Source organism: Macaca thibetana, chromosome 14 (genome assembly GCF_024542745.1).
Source record: "Macaca thibetana thibetana isolate TM-01 chromosome 14, ASM2454274v1, whole genome shotgun sequence".
NCBI lineage: Eukaryota > Metazoa > Chordata > Mammalia > Primates > Cercopithecidae > Macaca > Macaca thibetana.
The window spans coordinates 67,107,525-67,126,946 of record NC_065591.1 but is presented as its reverse complement, the minus strand read 5'-3'; the positions used below and the strand labels follow the sequence as shown (position 1 = coordinate 67,126,946).

Below are 19,422 nucleotides of genomic sequence, written 5' to 3'. Positions count from 1 at the left end.
GAAGTGGCTCTGCAGTTGTGTGGTGTAAGATGCTTTGATTGGTTCTTTTTTTCCTTCCGTCTTGCATTTAACCAGCTTTTTGACTGACAACTAATTAGGTACCTCCTTGGTGCCAGGCCCAGTGCAGGGGACATAGGTCCCCTATACAGTGACTCTTCTGGTAAGGACAGGGCCTGGCATATCTTATGTCCCCATCACCAGGTGTGGGGCTGCAGACACTACAGGTCTTCAGAAAAGCTTGGCCAAGTGGATCAGAAGTCTGAACCTGGGGAAGCTCTCAGTCTGGCGGGCGAGGCAGCCACGGAAGCAGATAATTACAGCACACTGAGGCCTGTGATCATTCTCAGGAGCTCTGCCAGATGATGTGAGCACAAAAAGGAGGAGGCAGTGGACTTTTGTTGGGGGGAATTAGCCCAAGCTTTGCACGGGGTCTGTTTGTTAAGATGGATGGGATTTGGGGAGGGCTTTCCTGGCAGAGGGCCCAACCTGAGTGAGGCATGGAGGTGGGAAAGCTGGCTAGGTGTTGTCTTTGGAGCACAGTGGTACAAGGAGGGGCAGGAGAGGACAGAGACAAGATTGCTCTGTACAAGTCTCCACTGTACTCACGCTCCTCCTCCTCCTCCCCCGCCCTTTCATTTACTTGGTGTGCCCCACTTTCCCACTCCCCCTTCCCTGGGACTGAGGAAGAGCCATCAGAAAAAGCCAGCCTGGCTCCTGCAGCTGAGCCACTGGGCTCCTGGAAGGGGCTTGCACAAGTCAAACTGAGGGTGGGGGATGCTGAAAGTCTCTACTGCCCCCGAGTAGTTGTCCCGGGGCCCCTCACTCTCTCTGCCTGCTCCCCAGAGAACCTGTCAGTGTCACTGGGGGAGAAGGGGGTGGGGGCAGGATCTCTTCTTAGGATGGCCTTCCTACAGTCCTGTTGGCTTGGAGAAAACTACTCAGCCCTCCAGGGAGGGAGGGGCCTGTCACTAGGAGTATGCGAGCCTAGGGAAGCCACCGGCCGGTCTGGAGAGACTGGAGAACCACCAGCAGGAGCAGCACAGGGGATTTCTGAATGGAAGGGGAGGCTGGATGGAGTACCTCCGGGACTTTGGCGCTGATACTGTGTGACTTAGCAGTCTGAAATCCAGGGATAGTTGGAAGATGCCAGTTGAATTGTTCAATGAGGATTCCATGACACTGTGAGTCTTGGGTGAAGTGATTCTAGAGCTCCAATTTGGGGCATTTGGAGCCTGAGATTTTGAGTTCTGAGATGCTAAGCTGTGCCCTCTGGGAAAGGCCAGGTCACTTTTGGTGACTACTCAGCCCAAGCTCATAGCCCTGACCTGGGAAAGAGAAGTCCTTTCTGTACCAAGAGAACCCAAGGCCCCCGGGCAGGCTCCTGAGCTGGGGAAGAACTAGTCTACCTTCACCTCTGGGCCCTGCCAGCCTCCTCGCGAGAGGAATGACAATCAGAGGTCTCTTGGGACAGAAGTGTTGGGTAAACAGGAGGCCCTGGCATCACCGTGGAAAGAGATTAATAGTGACCCTAATTATGGCATGATTGATTCTTGGAGGCTCCGGCTGAGCCCCAGCCTTGGCCACTGAGTAACATTTCCCCAGAATGAGCAGGCTTGCAGGGCCTGGGTGGCACAGACCCCACCTGCCTCTTCACCTCAAGGCCTCTCTCCCTGCCTCCTTCCAGGCACCTCTTCCCCAAGCCTCTCCCAACTGGAAGCTGCCCCTGTGACTTAGACTTCCTTCCTGCCCCTAGGTCTGGTTACCTTCTCTGCAGATTCCGTTAGAATCTAGGGCTTCTCCGAGGCCCAGAGAGGTAGAGCGACTTCCCCAAGGCTGTACAGTGAGATGGTGGCAGCTGGGATCTCTCTGTTCAAGCCATCAAATGAGGCTATGCAATGGAAAATAGACTGAGTCGTGAGCTACCTGCAGGAGGCTGGGGCTGTAGAGCATAGGGCAGGGCCGGGGATGAGTGGGTTCCACATTTCACTGGTTGGGCTCTTTCCGGAATCTTTCCTGTCTCCCCCACCTCCAGCCCTCGTCCTGGGGCCAGAAATTCATTTTGTAGGTTTGGGTTTGGTTGTTTTGTTTTGGGAAACGGTCCACTCGGTGAGCTGTTTGGGGTGCCCTCTGCCCTGGGAGAAGCCCCAATCACTGCCCTCCCTGCCACCTAGGCTTCTGCTGTGCTGTCTCCGTACCTAAAATGCCCTTCCTTCTCCCCTTTGTGCTGCAAATCGTTTCTCATTTCTGAATTCTGCATAGATCTCACCATCTCCCGGAAGCCCCTACGCAGTGGTCAGGAAACACAGAGTTGTGGCATCCAGAAGAGATCGTGACCCAGTCAGGAAGGGCTTCCCGGAGGAGGGGCTACCTGAACTGAGATGAGCAGGAGTTCGCCAGGCATTGAGGATAGGCAGAGGGGCTCCACGGCTAAGGTGGTTTCACAGGCACAGCTGGGTTGGGAGCAGGGATGGATGAAGTGGTAAGGAAGGACCGCAGAAAGGCCCTGGTCCTGCTCCAAGGCCATGATCCTGGAGCCCTATGGAAACAAGTCACCATGGCCCTGCACCTTTCATGCCTGGCATTTCACTGTAAGGGAAGTTTGGGGTCATCACTATTTGTGAGTCATCTAGGCCACAATGTACCTACACCTTGAATCCTATCAAAGATGGTGGAGGCTCTTGGGCAGGGCCAGAGCTGGTGCTCAGGATGACCAGGTGCCTAACTTTGTTATGGGCCTTCCTGCCACTTTCATCCAAGTTTTGAACTGCGTCCTAGGAGGGTGACTGTCAGGATGCCCAGTGATTAGCCATGGGAGCAGAGGGGAGCTCTTCCCCAGTCAGACCAGGGAGGGATCAGGGGTTGGCCTTCCCTTTTCCTCAAGCAGCCCCCTCTCTGCTTTGCTACTGGGGGTGAGGAAAGAGTGGGTAGATAAAGGGTTTTAGAAGTTGAGTGCTGGAAAGGCCCTTGGAGATCAGCCGAGGGTGCTCAAACCCTCCCATGATACAGATGGGAAAACTGAGGCCAGAGGCTTGGGGCGGTCACTCAGCCCACTGGTGTTCGAGCTAAGCCTCAGACCATCATCCCAGGGCTGGGCTGGGGTTGCGGCCCAGTGAGGACAGCCATGGCCGAGGAGAAGGGGGGTTTCTCTCCATCTGCTTGCTTGCCCCCTTCCCCAGGGCCCTAGCACAATGCCAAAGGTCGGCCTCCCATCCCCACCCATCCTGGCACTGTTGGGAGTTTTTCCTTTCCTCCCCAATGTTCCTAGACTCATTCTGCCTATGCTTTCCTGATACCAACCAAAATATTGAGCTTGGTCCTTTGAGGTACAATTTTCAGTTATACAGGTGCTGCAGCTGGCATTGACGTGGAAGGTGATAGAAACATGAACAGGCCGGCACTGTGAGGCTGCAACTATGGAGAGTCTGGACTTTAGAGTCAACAGCCCCGGGTTCAAATCCTCCCTCCTCTGTGATTAGCTGTTTGGCCTTGGGTGAATTATCTAACCTCTTGGGTGCAGGTGTGCGCGCGCGCGTGTGTGTGTATGTGTGTGTCTGTGTATTTAATACACTTTTTCAAAAGCAGTTTTAGGTTTGCAGTAAAATTGATTGGAAAGTACATAGAGTTTCCATGTACCCTCCTCCACATTCTCCCTCCCCACAGTCTGGCTTATTCTTTTACATCTTATGTTAATAAGGTACATTTATTACAATTGATGAACTAATATTGGTTAATTATGATTGACTAAAGTTCATAGTTTGCACTATGGTTCACTCCTTGTGTTGCACACTGTATGGGGTTTGACACATGTCCATCATTACTGTATCATACAGAAGGGCTTTGTGGCCTCAAAATTCCTTGAGCACCACTTATTTTTCCCTTCACCCTGAGTCCCTGACAGCCACTGATCTCTGTACTGCCTCCACACTTTTTCCTTTTCTAGAACGTCGCTTAGTTGGAATCATGCAGTATATAGCTTTCCAGATTGGTTTCTGTCACTTAGCAATATGCTTTCAAGGTCTCTCCATTGCTTTTTGTGGCTAGGTAGCTGACTCCTTTTTATTGCCGAATAATATTCCTCATTGTGTGGAATGCACTGCAGTTGGTTTGCCCATTCTTTCAGGCCCACGTTTGCAATCTGTTAGGTAAGACCATTGGTCTTCGCTCAGAAAGGTTGTCAAGGGGAGGGGATGCCTATGCAGTGCTCAGCACGGTACCCAGCAATGACCTGGAGTGCCCACACCACCCAGCAGCAAGTGCTAGCACATCAAACAGTAACCATTGTGGCTGGTAGTCCTCACACTGTACATATGTTAGCTCAGCCAATTCTTTTTATTATTATTATTTTTTTTTTTTAGAGATAGAGGTCTCACCATGTTGCCCATGCTGGTCTTGAACTCCTGGCCTCAAGTGATCCTTCTGCCTCGGCTTCCTCAAAGTGCTGGGATTACAGGCATGAGCGATGGCACCTGACCTCATTCAGTTCTTGAACACATTTATTGAGTGCTTAAAACCTGTTAAAAGCTGGCAACACAGTGAATATCCTCATACCAATCAAGGTTTGGAATTGCAAACAACAGAAACAATTCAGGTTAATTTGGCAGAAGAGTTCCTTGGAAGGAACTAGAGTTGTTTCCAGAATCTGAGGGGTCTGGAGACCCATGCCTGGGTAGGAGTGGAGGGGGCCCAGGTACAGCCAAGGTTTCCAGGCTGTCGTCCCCTCTGGTGCAGCTGCCGCTGACCTCGCAGCACCTCACAACTAGTGCAGACATTCATGTGACTTCCAGACCTGAGCACTTAAACAAAAAAAAGTTTTATTGAGATAAAGTTCCCAACCATCACCACTAATTCCAGGACATTTTCTTTCTTTTTTTTGGGGTTGGGTGGTGGCGTGCAGGGTCTCACTCTGTTGCCCAGGCTGGAGTGTATGGCACCATCTCAGCTCGTTGCAACCACCACCTCCCAGGTTCAAGTGATTCTCCTGCCTCAGCCTCCCAAGTAGCTGAGAGTACAGGCGCGTGCCACTACCGCCCAGCTAATTTTTGTATTTTTAGTAGAGATGGGGTTTCACCATGTTGGCCAGGCTGGTCTTGAACTCCTGACCTCAAGTGATCCACCCGCCTCGGCCTCCCAAAGTGCTGGGATTATAGGCATGAGCCACCGCGCCCGGCCAGGGACATTTTCACCAGCCCAAAAAGAAACTCCACACTTACTAGCAGTCACTCTGCCTTTCCTCCCCAATCCTCCCAGCCCCTGGCATTCACTGAGCAGCTTTCTGTCTCGTTTTTTGCCCATTTTGGTCATTTCTTATACATGGAATCATACGATATGTGGCCTTTTGTGAACTTGGCATGACGTCTTCAGGATTCATGTTGTCGCATGCCTCAATTCCTTTTTATTGCAGACCTGAGCACTTCCATGTATTACCCCATTTAGTCCCCATTCCCCAGATGAGTAAAGTAAGGCTCAGGGAGAGGTAGTGACCTGTCCAAGGTCATGTAGCAAGTCAGTTGAGGGTGATCAGGCTAGAATCCAGGCACTTCATGATCAGAAAGGGGCTGGGAGCAGTGCAGTGTAGTCTGGGGGGCACAGCGTGGGCCTGGCAGTTATGGAAGGGAGAAAGGGTAGGGGAGCAGGCAGGTGCGTCCCGAGATGTGAGGATGGGACAGGACGCCGGAGGTGCACGCCCATCCCCAGCATCCTGTCTCTGCTCCATAGTGGGTGTTTACTCTATCTCAGGCATGGACTCTTGGAAGGCTTTTCCCTGTGCAAGCAGGAGGCTGTGCAAGTTCAGGGATTCTGACAGAAAACAGGACTTTGGGCTGGGGAGGGGCCTTGGACATTAGGCTCAGAGGTGAGAGCGTTCTCTTGTCCCAGAGCCAGCAGTAGCTCCCAGCAAGGGATTTCTTGGGAACTTGGCTGGTATCAGCAACCCTGGGAGGTAGCTTGGAGAAATTGATTGGACCTAAGTAATGCCATTATCCCTGGCAGGAAAGGGAGGGAAGGTGATGGGCTGGTGAGGGATGGCGGAGAGAGTCCCATCTCAGAGCTTGTCCCTGCTGCCAAGTGTGGTGTGAGCAGCATGCCTCCGTTAGCAGAACTTCCGGGCACTTGTCTGAAGTATGGTCCAAGAAGTCCCTAGTGCTTCCTGCTCTTGCTGCCCTGTGTTGCTCCCTGGGGACATGGGGTTAACGCAGACCATCCCATGGGGGAGGCAGGCATGTCCACAGTGCTCTCACAGTGTGCCCAGTTAAGAGGGAGGGACATGCCAGGGATACGGGAGGCTGGGGAGACCTCTAACCAAACTGGGCCTCCATGGAGGAGGGAACATCTGACACTTGAAGGATCAGGAGGAGTTCACCAGGTGAAGGGAGGCAAGGCTGGAAGAGCAGTAGGGGTCAGATCCTGGTCACTGCCTGTTAAGAAGTTCAGTCCAGCTGCAGGTGAGAGCTTGGATTGGAGGGATGGGGCTGACAGCAAGGAATCTGGAGGAGTCCCCAGCCAGGGGAGATGAAGCCTTGGACAGGGGGAGTGGCTGTGTGGATGGCGAGAAAAGGGCCTTAAAAAAGGGTGGTAGAGGGCAGTGTGGCTGAACTGGGTTTGCAAGGCCTGGGTGACAACCCTGGAGACATCCAGGAGCTGCTGGCTGTCTCGATCAGAGGCAGAGCCTGGGTGGCCGTGGCAGCACCTGGTAACTGAAGCCGTGGGAGTGAACAAGATGGCCGTAGCCAGAAGAGCATACAGAAGACAGAGAAGAGGTTTGCCTCCCAGAGAATCCCCTACAGTTATGAACAGGATGAAAATGCACCTTGGGGAGAGGAGACTCTGAGAGCCAGAATCAGTGAAGTTCTGGGCCGAGGCATGACGCACACACTTCTACTTCCCTCTTTTCCAGGTTTGAAGTGGAATTTCCATTCCTGGATGGGTTGTAATGTGCAGGCGTGGGGACAGGGGAGGGGCAGGCAGAGGACATGTGGGAATTAGTCCTGGGGCAGGGGAGTCCTGGGAAAGGAGTGTGAAGGCAGGGGAACCTGGGGTGGGATCCCACATGCATTGCAGGATGTCCACCTGTTGTACCTCAGCGTTGCAGTACCTGCTGGCACCTTTCCCTCACACTGCCCCCAATTGTGTGTCCTATAGAAGTCAAGGCAGAAGCTGTTACTCGCTTTTACAGATTCAGAAACCAAGGCTCAGGGAAGAGCCTGAGTGGCCTCAGCCACAGAGCAAGTCAGTGCGAGGCAGCATAAAGCTAGGCTTCTTTCCACATTGCACCTGCCTCCTCCCTTCCTGGGGAGGCGGGGGCAGACGTAGTGGCTGACATGACAGTAGAGACTCCCGTCTGGGGAGTGCACAGGGTGAGATCTGGCTCCCCTGGCTGTGGACCCTGGCCTACCACCCCTGCGGGAAGGCTGGGAATGTGGGAGTGCCTATGTGGGCACACAACACTCCCCAAATCTTCTGGAGTATAGTAAAGCTGAGAGCACCCCACACCAGCCCCCACCCATGGTCTCCCCAGCCCCATGGGAGCCAAGCTGTATCCCCACCCCAGCCTGCCCCAGGCCCTGGCTCAGGGAAGCCCCAGCAGCTGCACCATAGTCCACATGCCTCCCCAGGGCTCCCCCAGACAGAGGCTGCAGCAGTCCATTCCCAGCACTCAGGAGACTCCAGGTCATTCAGTATTCCCAGCAAGCCCCTAATGCATCTTCCCCCTCAGACTGCAGGCTGTAATGTCATCACTGAGGTGAGGTCAGCATTGGGTGTTGGTGTTGGAGGGATAGGCAGAGGCCCTGAGTGAGGCCTGGTGGTGGAAGTAGTGAGTGGGACTGAAGCCCAGTGTGCTCCTACAGTGCAGCCGCTGGGGCTTTGGAGAGTGGCATCTTAGGAGCTCATGTTCCAGGCCTCAGCTCAGTGCTGACTCCAGGGAGCATGCTCTGACCCTCCCTGCACCATGGTCAGTGCCCACAGGCTCCCTTCCCTCCCTTCATCATACACTGCACTTACCATACGGCTCGTGGGCCATTAGAGTCCAGTGACTTCAGGAGTCTGCAAACTTTCCCTCTGAAGGGCCAGACAGTCAGTATTTTAGGCTTTGCAAGCCATATGGTCTCTGTGGCAACTACTCAACACTGCAGTTACAGTTAAAACAGCCATAGACAATACATAAATGAATGAGCATGGCTGCATCCAATGAAACTTTATTTATGGACACTGAAATTTGACTTTCATGTAATTTTCATGTGTCACAAGATATTTTTGTTTTGACTCTCACAACCATTTAAAAATATAAAGACTATTCTTAGCTTTTGGGCTGTACAAAAATAGGCGGCGGATCAGATTTGGCAGGCCCATGGGTTAGAGCAAGGTCCCTGGAGCCAGCCTGCCTGGGTATGCATCCTGGCTCTGCTGAGTGACCTTTGGTGAGTGGCTCAACCTTTCTGTGCTTCAGAGTTCTCATCTATAAAATGGAGATGATGATGATGATACTTTGGGGATGTAACATGGTGCAGTCACATTGGAAAACAGTTTGGCATTTCCTCAAAAGGTTAAACATAAAAGTTACCATATGATCCAGATGTGGTGGCACACCCCTGTAGTCCCAGCAACTCAGGTGGATCACTTGAGCCCTGAAGTCTGAGGTTTCCATGAGCTATGATCGCACTACTGCACACCAGCTTGGGCAACAGAGCAAGACCTTATCTCAAAAACAAAAGTTAACATATAGCACAGCAATTCCTTTTTTTTTTTTTGAGATGGAGATTCGCCCTGTCACCCTGGCTGGAGTGCAGTGGTGCGATCTTGACAACCTCTGCCTCCTTAAAATCGCTCCTTAAGTGATTTTCCTGCCTCAGCCTCCCGAGTAGCTGGGATTACAGGCGCCCACCACCACGCCCAGCTAATTTTTGCATTTTTAGTAGAGATGGGATTTCACCATGTTGGCCAGGCTGGTCTCGAACTCCTGACCTAAGGTGATCCGCCCGCCTCAGCCTCCCAAAGTGCTGTGACCAGCAATTCTATCCCAAAAGAAATGTGTACCCCAAAAGAATGAAAACAAACGTTCACACAAAAAACTCATTCACAGAAGCATTATGTATAACAACCCAAAAGTGATAACAACCCATATGTCCTTCAGCTGATCAATGGGTAAACAAAATGTGGTAGATCCGTACAATGGAATGTTAGACATAAAAAGGAATGACATGCTGATCCGTGCTACAACATGGATGAGCCTTGAAAACATTATGCTGCGTGAAAGAAGCAAGACACAAAAGGCCACATATTGTATAATTCCATTTATATGAAGTCTCTAGAATAGGCAAGTCCATAGAGACAGAAAGTGGATGAGCAGTTGCCAGGGCCAGAGGAGTGAGGCCGGGGTAAATAGGGAGTGACAGTGCATGAGAAGGGTGCGGGGGCGGGGTGAGGGTTGTTAGGATGGTGAAACTGTTTTGGGATTAGATAGTGGTGATGGTTGTACAACTTGTGAATATACCAAAAACTGAATACTGTATATTAAATACTGAATTGTATACTTTAAAAGGGTAAATTTTATGGTATGTGAATTATATCTCCATTTTTTAAATGCGAATACTTTCTTCCTTCCTAGGGCTGCTGTTACAGTTTCTGCATGGAAAGCATTTGGAACAATGCCTAGCTGTTCCCCTCTCTGGCCCTCTCAGGGCCCTAGGAGTCTTTGTGTGTCCTGCTCACATTGTCTCCAGGGCCTCGGATAGGGCCTGGTACAGAACATATGACTGAGTTTCTGGAGTCCCACAGGCCAGGGTTGGAGTCCTGACACCTCAGTATAGCTGTGTACCTCTGGGCAAATAGTTTCTCTGTTCTGAGTCCCGGGTTTGTCATCAGCAAAATGGAATAAGAATAACTCACAGTGATGTGGAGGACTGGATGACACCTGATACTCAGGGTGTGTGAGGTGCCCCAAGCTCATTGCCACGTGGTCACACTTGACCAACACTGGCCCCCGGAGGCTGTGGCTCCCACAGATATTTCCAGGGTGCCAAGCAGGGCTGAGGCAGTAGCTCCTGGCAGCCACACTTCAACCCTTAAGACACCTCTTGCTGCTATACCATCTTCCCATGGGCTAGGAGGCCCACCTGGCTAGGAGGCTCCCTGTGTCTGGAGAATGAATACTTTGGGGCACTAGAGCAGTTCCTAGATTGACTACGGTCCAGTTATGGGACAGCAGCCAGGCATTGCTCCTTGTTCTCTGAGCCTCAGTTTGTTGAGCTGTCAAATGGGTTTAGGACACAGAACCTGCCATTTCATATGGTTGTGCTGAGATGGAACAATGAATGTAAAGTCGTTACACGGTGCCTGGTGTATTTTAAGTGCTCAACACATCTCAGCTTGTATGATAATTTCTTCTAAAATGTTTATTTTGAAAGTCTGCTATGTGCTAGACACTGTTCCAGTTACTGGGAATACAGCAGAAAATACAACAGACAAAAATCCTTGCCTTCATGAAAACTGCATTATAGTAGGGTCGATAGACAGGAAAAATAAACAAGTTATATTTAAGGACATGATTGAGAAAACAAAGCTGAGAATGTGGGAAGGAGCTTAGGGAACGTGGGAAGGGGCTACAGTTTTACAGAAGGTGATCTGGGACAGTGTCATTGAGAAAAGGACATGTGACCTGGTGCCATGGCTCATGCCTGTCATCTCAGCACTTTGGGAGGCCGAGGCAGGCAGATAACCTGAGGTCAGGAGTTCGAGAACAGCCTGGCCTACATGGCAGAACCCCATCTCTACAAAAATACGAAAATTAGCCAGATGTGGTGGGCACCTGTAATCCCAGTTACTTGGGAGTCTGAGGCAAGAGAATTGCTTGAACCTGGGAGGCAGAGGTTGCAGTGAGCTGAGATCACGCCACTGCACTCCAGCCTGGGTGACAGAGCAAGACTCTATCTCAAAAAGAAAAGAAAAGAAAAGGACATTTGAAGACCTGAAGAGAGGAGGGGAAAGAGGAGGAAGCCGTGCAGGTTTCTAAGGGAAGAGCATTCCAGACAGAGGGGACAGCAGCATGCCAGGCCAGTGAAGAACGTGGAAGAGGTCAGGAATGACTGGAGGAGAAGGAGTAGGGAGGAGGAGGGCCTGGGTGGGAGGCAGAGGACAGGTCCTTGGGGACCTGCAAGGGTGGGCCTGTGACTCCAAGTGAGACGGAGCCCCACTGCAGTGCTTTGAGCAGGGGTGACCCTCCCTGACCTAGGCTACAATGACTTGCTATGTGGTGCCTGACTCTTCACCCTTCCCCTGCCTCACCGCCCTGTGCTTCCTCCTGCAGGACCAGCTGGGGGCCTCCATGGGCGCCTGAGGGCCAGGCGCCAGGGCTGCAGGCACGAGTATGGTGAGACACCAGCCCCTGCAGTACTACGAGCCACAGCTGTGCCTCTCTTGCCTCACGGGCATCTACGGCTGCCGTTGGAAGCGCTACCAGCGCTCCCATGATGATACCACGCCGGTGAGCCACCCTGGAACAGGGTCAGAGGGACCCAGTGAGCCCCAGCAAGCCTGAGGGGCTGGGGGAGGGGTCTTACCTCTGTCTCTGCTGACTCGCTCTGGACAGGCCAATGGCCTTTCTGGGTTTCAGTTTCTCCCTCTGTAAAATGGGCTGATAGTAATTCCTGAATCTGCTGACCAGGAGAGCCAGAAGGAGTTCGTCCCGTTGACATGTTGTTAACTCTCCTCTGACATTGTTGAGGTTAGGCTGCTCCAGAAGGGAAGAGTCACCCCAAGGTAGGCAGAAGTCCTCAGCTTTCTGGCAGACCCTGACAGGCAGGCAGGCAGGCAAACAGGTGGGTGCTGGAGGAGAGAGTGAGGAGGTGGGCCCGGCCATCCTGGAGCCTGAGAGCTGGCAGGGCCACGGTCTGGCACCGGGGCTCAGTCACCTGAGCCACAGGCTTGCCAGAGCTGGCAGCAGGTGCACAGCCGGATAAAGAAAGCCTCCTTCAGTGCTGGGCTCCCCAGGCCAGACCTAAGCTGCACTCTTGTCCCTGGGGCGCTGTCAGCCGGTGGATCTAGTTTCTTCTCTGAAGGAACCCAATTCCTGTGTAGTGTTTATCTAAAAGCTTTACTGTCTGGAGAACAACTTTCCTCCTCCTTCCTGCTTGTCTGAACAAAGAAGCCAGCCTCTAAATTCAGCCAGCCCCAGAAGAGGCTGGAGTGGCCAGGGGGTGGCAGGGTGTGGGCGGCGGGGGAGGTGGGGGGTGGGGGGGGTGTTGGCTCCCACTGATGTCAGAGGCCCAGTAGGCCTGGCTGTCTCTCTGGGGAGGTTGGTGAAGCTTATCCACCTGTCTGCCCTCCTCTGCCTGTGCTGATGAGGAATAGAGCCCTAGACTGAGGAGCCTGGGTTCATGACCCCCAAACAGTAAAAAGCAGGAACTGCCAGGGTGGGCACCAGGCCTGATTCACTGCCATCTCCCCACTCCCAGCCACAGAGGAGTCAAGTGGCCAAACTGAGGCAAAGGAGAGGGAAGGACCTGCCCAAAGCAGGCCCCTGGCAACGTCAATACTAGAGCCCCGGTCTCTCCACTCCAGGCCCCTGCTGGGAAGCCCTCTGAGATACCATATGTCACAGCTTTCCCTCTTACGTGGAGGGGCACAGGCCGTGGGCTCTGGAGTCAGATGGATTCAGGTTTTGGTGGTGCATCCTCTACTTGAATCTAGTTGCCTGTGAGCTCCCTCACCTGTGAACTGGAGGGGAGACACACCCCTCTCAAGGAGCCACTGGGCCATGACATGTGATGAGGGCTGTGATGTGACCAGCACAGTGCCAGCTATGACTAGCCATTGAGACAGGTCATTCCAGATGCCCAAGCCTCAGCCTCTCCATCTCTGAAATGGGAGATAGGTTGTGATCATGGCTTCAGAATCCCGTGGACACTCTGCCGTGTTCCACACTCTGTTCTGGATCTGGACCTAGGCAATGGAGGTCCAGCAGCCACTGGTGTGAATGGGGTGGGGAGACAGCTGAGGCTAAGGGGAGAAGAAAGGTGGCTGAGCTCCCAGGCAGGAAGCCCCTTGGCCATAGGGGCAGACGCCGGGGAAGGCGTATCTCCCAGGAGTCTCATCCCCTTGGTGGGACCAAGGCTGGCCAGTCATAGGCATGGAGTCAGGAAGTGATGGTCTTGGCTGCGGCCAGCACAGGGCCCAGAGTGGAGGAGGTGGGCCGAGGCTGGTTTTGAGCTGACTGAGAACCAGAACAGAACGTGCTCTGCAAGGCTAGGGTCTGGGTCACCAATCTGGGGCAGGGGTCTGGGGCCAAGGCTGGAGGGGCAGCAGGGGGCCATGAGCTAGGCAAGGAGAGGGTATAGGTTTTGCAGCAGCTCTGGGTGGCAGCGCCTCTGCAGAAAGGGCTGAGCTCACCTCAGGTGACCCCAAACTCATAGCTGAAGATGAGCATCCTCTGCTCCCCCGCCCCTTTCTCCCTGCAGTTGCTCACTTTGCTCCACCCCCTGTCTCCTCCTATTTCCTGGTTCCAAGCCTCTACCCCTCATCCTTTCTCTCTCTCCCTGTTTCTCTTTTCTGTCCCTATTCCTCCCTGAGGCAACTGGGTGAGGGCAGCAATGGGGCTGGACTCTCGCAACGAAGGAATAGCAGTCTGGTTTCTCAAAGACATGGCTGGTGCAGGGTAGGGGCTCCAGAAATTTTGCTGAACAAATAGAGGCCTTGCGTGAGCTCCATGGGGGCTGGCAGGGAGAGGAGAGCTGCCTGGGCTGAGGGGTGGTGGAGAGGGCTCTGCCAGTGAGCCTGGTGTCTCTCCTTATTCTCACCATTGCCGCCGCAGGGGGAATTCTCCTCCTGTGTCTCCCAACTCAGAGAAGCCTGGGTTCAACTCTTGTGAAACCAGATCTCCCTGGGTCTCATCTGCGAAATGGGCTGAAAGGTGGGAGAGTCACAAGGCATTTTTATTCTCATTCTTAGGCTGGAAAATGAAGTATGAAAGTAATAGTATCTGTTAACATTTATTGAGTACCTACTGTATGCAGGGAGCAAACGGTTTACATGCATTGTCCTGGTCATTGTTGTAACATCTGCATGGGCCATGTTTAATTGTGTACCCATTTTACACATGGAGAAATCAGCCACACAGGCTGACGATAGATTTGCAGCCTAAACTGCTGGAGACTAGGGAAGATAGCGTGTGTTGAAGATGTGGGTTTAAGTGACAGTTTGCTGGAAGAAGAAAGGCAGGGGGACTTGGGAAGTTGCCTGATGGAGGAGAAAGAGCACTGCACCAGGAGCATTTGGGACAAGATAGGGAGTAGCCTTGAATGCCAGGCTTGGAAGCCTCAGTGTTTCCCTGGTTAGGATCCAACCCTGGGCCCTGAAGTGGATCCTGGGAAGTGGAGAGTGTGCATGGAGAGAGCCTGGGAAGGGCCCCTTCCTCTCCCTCCTTCCTGCCCCCAGCCTGACACATTCCCACCTCTTCCAAGCCTTTGCCCCCCAGCCCCCCAGGACACACACTTAACAAATAAAGAAGCAGGAAACCAAGGACCAGAGAGGTGAAATGGCCTCTTCTCTTGCCCCCAGTTCTGAGGAGTGGAGGAGCCTGGCAGCAGGAGGCCGGGCTCACTCAACAGCCAGGAAGGGGAAGCAGAGCTTTTTATAACTGGGGATAATTAATTGGTTGTTGTCTGTGACTCATTACTCTAATACTGCCAATTAAGGACTTGGTAGGACAGAAGACTGTTCTCAGGCCATCCCCACAGGGTCCCCTGAAGACTGTGTCTGCAAAAGGCAGTGTCAAAACCAGCTTCTCTTTAGAGACGGATATAGGTCAGATGCCTGGAGGAACTTCCCAGCCAGAGACATTGAAAGAGACAGACCATGATAGCCAATTCTTGCACTTCCGTAGTACATTTACCTTTTGAAGGCTGCTATAATCTTAATTGATTTCCTCCAGGAAGAGCAAGGGAGTTACTCAGGCCAAGCGGCTGAGGGCACAGCCTGCACTGACCCCGCTCACACCCTCAGGCCTGTGCCCTCTCATCTGTTCCACACCAAACAGTCTTGTCTGGGGTGCCCTGATTACTTATTTAATCAACAAATCTGTCCTGCTACCTGCTCTGGGGTCATAAGTGTATCAGACCTGGTTCTCCCCTCCCTTGAAGGGCCCCCAGGCTTGTGGCGGAACAGACAAGAACAGACACACCTGGACCACCCAGGGTGATCATTTTGGGGGCCTGGGGAAACCCTGGGGGCAGGGAAGGCTTGCCTGAGCTGGCCTCTGGGAGGATCAGCCCCATCTCCCCATACCGGGGAAATGTTCAGGGTAGGGGGAACCGTGTGCACAAGTGTCTTGTGTTCAGGAACTGAAAGGAATTCAGTCCACCGGCTCAGGTGCAGGGAGGGGGAAGAGTGCTGCTCAGTAGGCCTGAGCCTGAAGCTGTACTGAAGAGCCTGGGCTTCATCCTGGGCAAGTGGGGGCCTGAGCCAGGCTCAGGCTGTGTGAGGAGCACTGTGGTCAAATTGTGGAGAATGCTCTGAGGGCCTCAGGTGGAGGTGGGAGGGCCAGTGAGGCCTCAGGTGTCTGTGTGGGGAGTGAGGAGGTATACACAGGGATGCAGGCCAGGGGAGGCATTCCAGAGACACCTAGAAGTTATCATCCGTGGGCTGGCTGTGGACTGAGCTGCAGAGGAAGGAGTGTCTGACAGTGAATCTCATCCTTCTGTGATGCCCAGCGTGGGTGGATGGAGGCCAGTCCTGGAGATGGGAACCCATGCTGTGCCACAGGAGCAAGTGAGAGAGCGGTCTCGGTAGAGTCCAGGAATAGCACAGGAGGGGTGGGTAGAACAGACAAGTAAGCCTCCCCAACCCCAGTTGCCTGTCTCCTATGATGGGATATGATGAGAACCCCCCATCACCCTGCCTTGGCAGGAAGACACTCGCTCTAGGCAAATCCATCCCCAGCTCCTCTGCCCCTTCCCCTCCATGCTCGTCCATGCCAGCCACCCTGAGCTTCTCCGCATCCCCAGGATAACCTCACCCTTCATAGCACTGGGCCTTTGCTCCTGCCATTCCCTCTGCTTGGAATACCCTTTCTCCTCTCTGCCCCTTAAGACTCATTGCAAATCCCCCTCCATGCCCCCAACTTCTGCCAAAAAATAGCCCTCCTCTTCCTTTCTCTCCTCACTGCTCTCTCTCCCCGCCTTCCTCGCTCCCCTGGGGTCCGACAGCACGTTGACCTGTGCTGGCCGTGTGGATTGTGATTTTTTGTTTCCCACTGAACTCTTTAGGAAAGGGCCTGGGCCTGCACACTCCAGGGACCTGACTCAGAGGAGGTCCTCGGACAAGATTTGCTGAATGAATGACTGGAAGGAGGATTGAGCGTATGTGTTCATAAGCGAGTGAGGAAGTAGTTAGGGGATGTGACTGCCATCTTGCTGACCAGGTGGGGCGGCTGAACCCCTAGAGAGCTGGTGGAGAATGTAGGCGTACATGTGTGGACGGGTGCGTGCTGCGTTCTTGGTGCTGCCTCCTGTGCTCCTGGCGGTGGTTGGCAGTGGAGGGTGCTGCCTCGGCCAGAGGGACCTCCCAGATCACCCTTGGAGCTGGAATTGGGCTCTGCCAGTGCACAAGAGGGAGGAAGAGATGAGGTTCCCAGCTGGTCCCCACTTTTTGTCCTGTCAGCCATGTGGATTTGTGTCCAGGATATGGAGCTGGAAAGAATGGATCCCACTCAGGAAATCAGGGCAGGCTTCAGGGATGAAGCAGCCTTTTGAGATGGGCTCCAGGGTGTGGCTGGATAGAGCCAGATGCCACTGGGCATTCCTGGCAAGGGAGCTGCAGTCTGAACTTGACCCTGCCTTCCAGTGACTGAGTGTGTGATGTCAGGTCAGGCCCAGACCCTCTCTGGGCCTGAGCTTGCTTGTGGGTTAAGTGGAGGTATGAATCTATGTCCTGCAGATACAATTAGATCGTGGATAGGAATGTGCCTCCTGCCTTGTACCGAAGAGACCATTGTTCCAACCCTGCAGAAAACGTGCCCTCCCTACAAACTTTCAAAGTGATGGCTTTCTCTCCTCCAGTGCTTTGAGGAAAAGAGGCCCGGCAGGGGTGAGAGAGAGGCCCTCTGAGCTTTATTTTTCCCACTTCTAAAATTGCAGGATTCCTATAAGGATAAGTAACTAGGAGATTATATTATTACATCCACGAGAGAGAAAGAGGAGGGGCTGGTTTGTTGCAGCACAAGGAGGTGGGGATTTATCGCTGCGATAAAGCCATCCAGTCTCTTGCCTTCGGAAACCTCCACACCCTGCCTAGCTCCTTGCAGAATAGCACCAAGGGCACCTGGCATGACCATGCCACGCTCCAGGGGAAGTGGCTAAGTCTTGTTGATGACACTCTGTGAACACCTTGAGTGTTGGGTTATGGAGCAAGGGTGGGACAGGAGATGGGGCATTACCAGGGGACTATGGCCACCCATCCCTGAGAAGGGATCTGGGATGGTCCTTCCTAAGGGCTCCTCAGCCTTTCTGCTCATGTCTCCCCAAGGGGCTGATGTCAGTGAAGGGATAGGCTGGGAGAGACAGGGTGCTCCAGGCAGGACTTAATTGCATTCTCCTGCCTAATGAACCACTCTGAGTGCACCCCAGCAGAAGCAAGGACAGAGGCCTGATTGCCCAGCTCTCTGTAGTCCAGAAAAATAAATCCAGCCTCTTAGGCTGTCAGGAGCCAGCTGGGGGTGGGGATTCTAATCCCTTTCCCTGCTTGGCCCTAATGCTGCAATATCTCTCCAACCTCCCCAGGCCGCCACCTCCCCCAAATCTCCCGGATCAGGGCCAGGGTAATCCTGCATAGCTTGCCCATCTCTCCCTTTTGGGAGCTCCCTGCACCCTTTCCAGCTGACATTTTTTAGGCTTTCCCATGCATCAGTCCCCCCATTTGGAACTTGGTGAAGGTGGAAAAGGCTGACCATTGGAAGAGCTGAGATGCCCAAGATTTGGCTTGCAGGTGGCAGATTCAGGGGTAGGCACTCCTCCATCTCTCCCTCTTGGTCTCTGTAGGACCACGTGCTGAGGGCGCAGCTGGGCTCTGGGACCTCAAAGAAGAGCTGGAACCACTGGGGAGAGGGCTTGGCCAAGCAAGAAGGAGCTGTGCCAGGCAGAGCCCACACAAGGGGCAAGGGGCTGCCTTGGGCCAGGTTGGAAAACCTGGAAACACAACCACAGGCATTTGAGAACTCACTGTGTGGTGAACGAATGTAGAAATTACTACCAGTATCACAAACGATGTAGGGACAGCTGAAGCATCCATTTGGTGAAAGTAAAATTAGATCCCTGCCTCTTACTTCACACCAAAATAAATTGCAGATGGATTAAGATGTATTTTTTTCTATTTTTAAACTTTTTTCCCATTTTGAAGGCATACATTTGTTGAAAAAATTTAAACAACTTGGAAAGATGTAAAGGAAATTCTAGTCTTCATGCTTTAGAGATAAGGCTTTTAAATCTCTCTCCGCACACGTGATATCCATATGGAACTATATATAGATGGATGTCGGATGGGTGGATTGCAGATTGAAATGTAAACAATGAAGCTGAGAAATCGTGGGTGTAAAATATTACTTAAATATATAATTTTGGGCCACCCTTCTTAAATACAATACCAGAGGCAAAATGTATAAAAGAAAAGAGGGATAGATTTGACTATATAAAAATTTAAATTTCTGTGCAGAAAGCATGATAAATAAAATTAATTCAAATGATATATGAGAAAAAATATACAGCGTGTGTGAAGGCTGATTCTCTTATTATAGGGAAAGCTTTTATAAGCCCATAAAGAACCAGTTCCCCAAAACAAAGCCTGCTTTGCCCTGTGCCTTCAGGCCCTCTGCTCTTTTTCTCTGTCTGGATTGAGGCTCCCCAACGTTGTCCTCTCAACAAGCCCTTTCCTTCCACTTTGCTGCAGGTGTCTCCTCCTCCAGGAAGGCTTCTAGCTCACCCCTCCTCCTATAACTAACAGTGTTAAGGATCTGGGCTCTGAGCTCCTAAGCAACCTGTGTTTTCCCTGCTCACCACACCAATTCCCAGGATTGGAGCTGTTTGCTGCCAGTCTTGGCTCAGGGTGGCCTGATTTATCTCTGAGTGTCTAAGGGCTCAACACATGTATGTAGATGACTGGAAGAGAAGGGTGGTAAGGATGTGGAGGAGAGACACTGAGATTTAGTTTGGTACGGGGTGTGAGGTGGGGGTCTAATTATAGTTGTTACCAAATGAATATCCAGATGTCCCAACACCGTAAGTTGAATTCCCCATGATTTTTGCACTAATATACTAATGTCCTAATCTCTTGCCCACATTTCCAGGCCATTCTCCTTCTTTAGATCGTGGTTTCTCCATTTCTTAGTTGGATCTTTAGGAGATGAGGCGAGATAATCTCTGACATCTTAGTTAACTCTGAAAT

General features: G+C 52.4%; 1 protein-coding gene across 5 annotated transcripts in view; it reads left to right on the top strand.

Annotated features, from left to right (window-relative positions):
* Positions 1-19,422, top strand: part of GDPD5 (glycerophosphodiester phosphodiesterase domain containing 5) — a 92,057-nt gene that overhangs the window by 38,502 nt on the left and 34,133 nt on the right. For 4 of the 5 annotated variants that reach the window (XM_050756183.1, XM_050756178.1, XM_050756179.1 and 1 more), the window contains one exon: positions 11,300-11,476. The exons of the other annotated variant lie outside the window; for it this stretch is intronic. In XM_050756183.1, coding sequence (XP_050612140.1) covers positions 11,360-11,476 — 117 coding nt within the window. In that variant the 5' untranslated portion in view covers positions 11,300-11,359. The remainder of the gene's footprint in view (positions 1-11,299; positions 11,477-19,422) is intronic. 5 annotated transcript variants of the gene reach the window in all.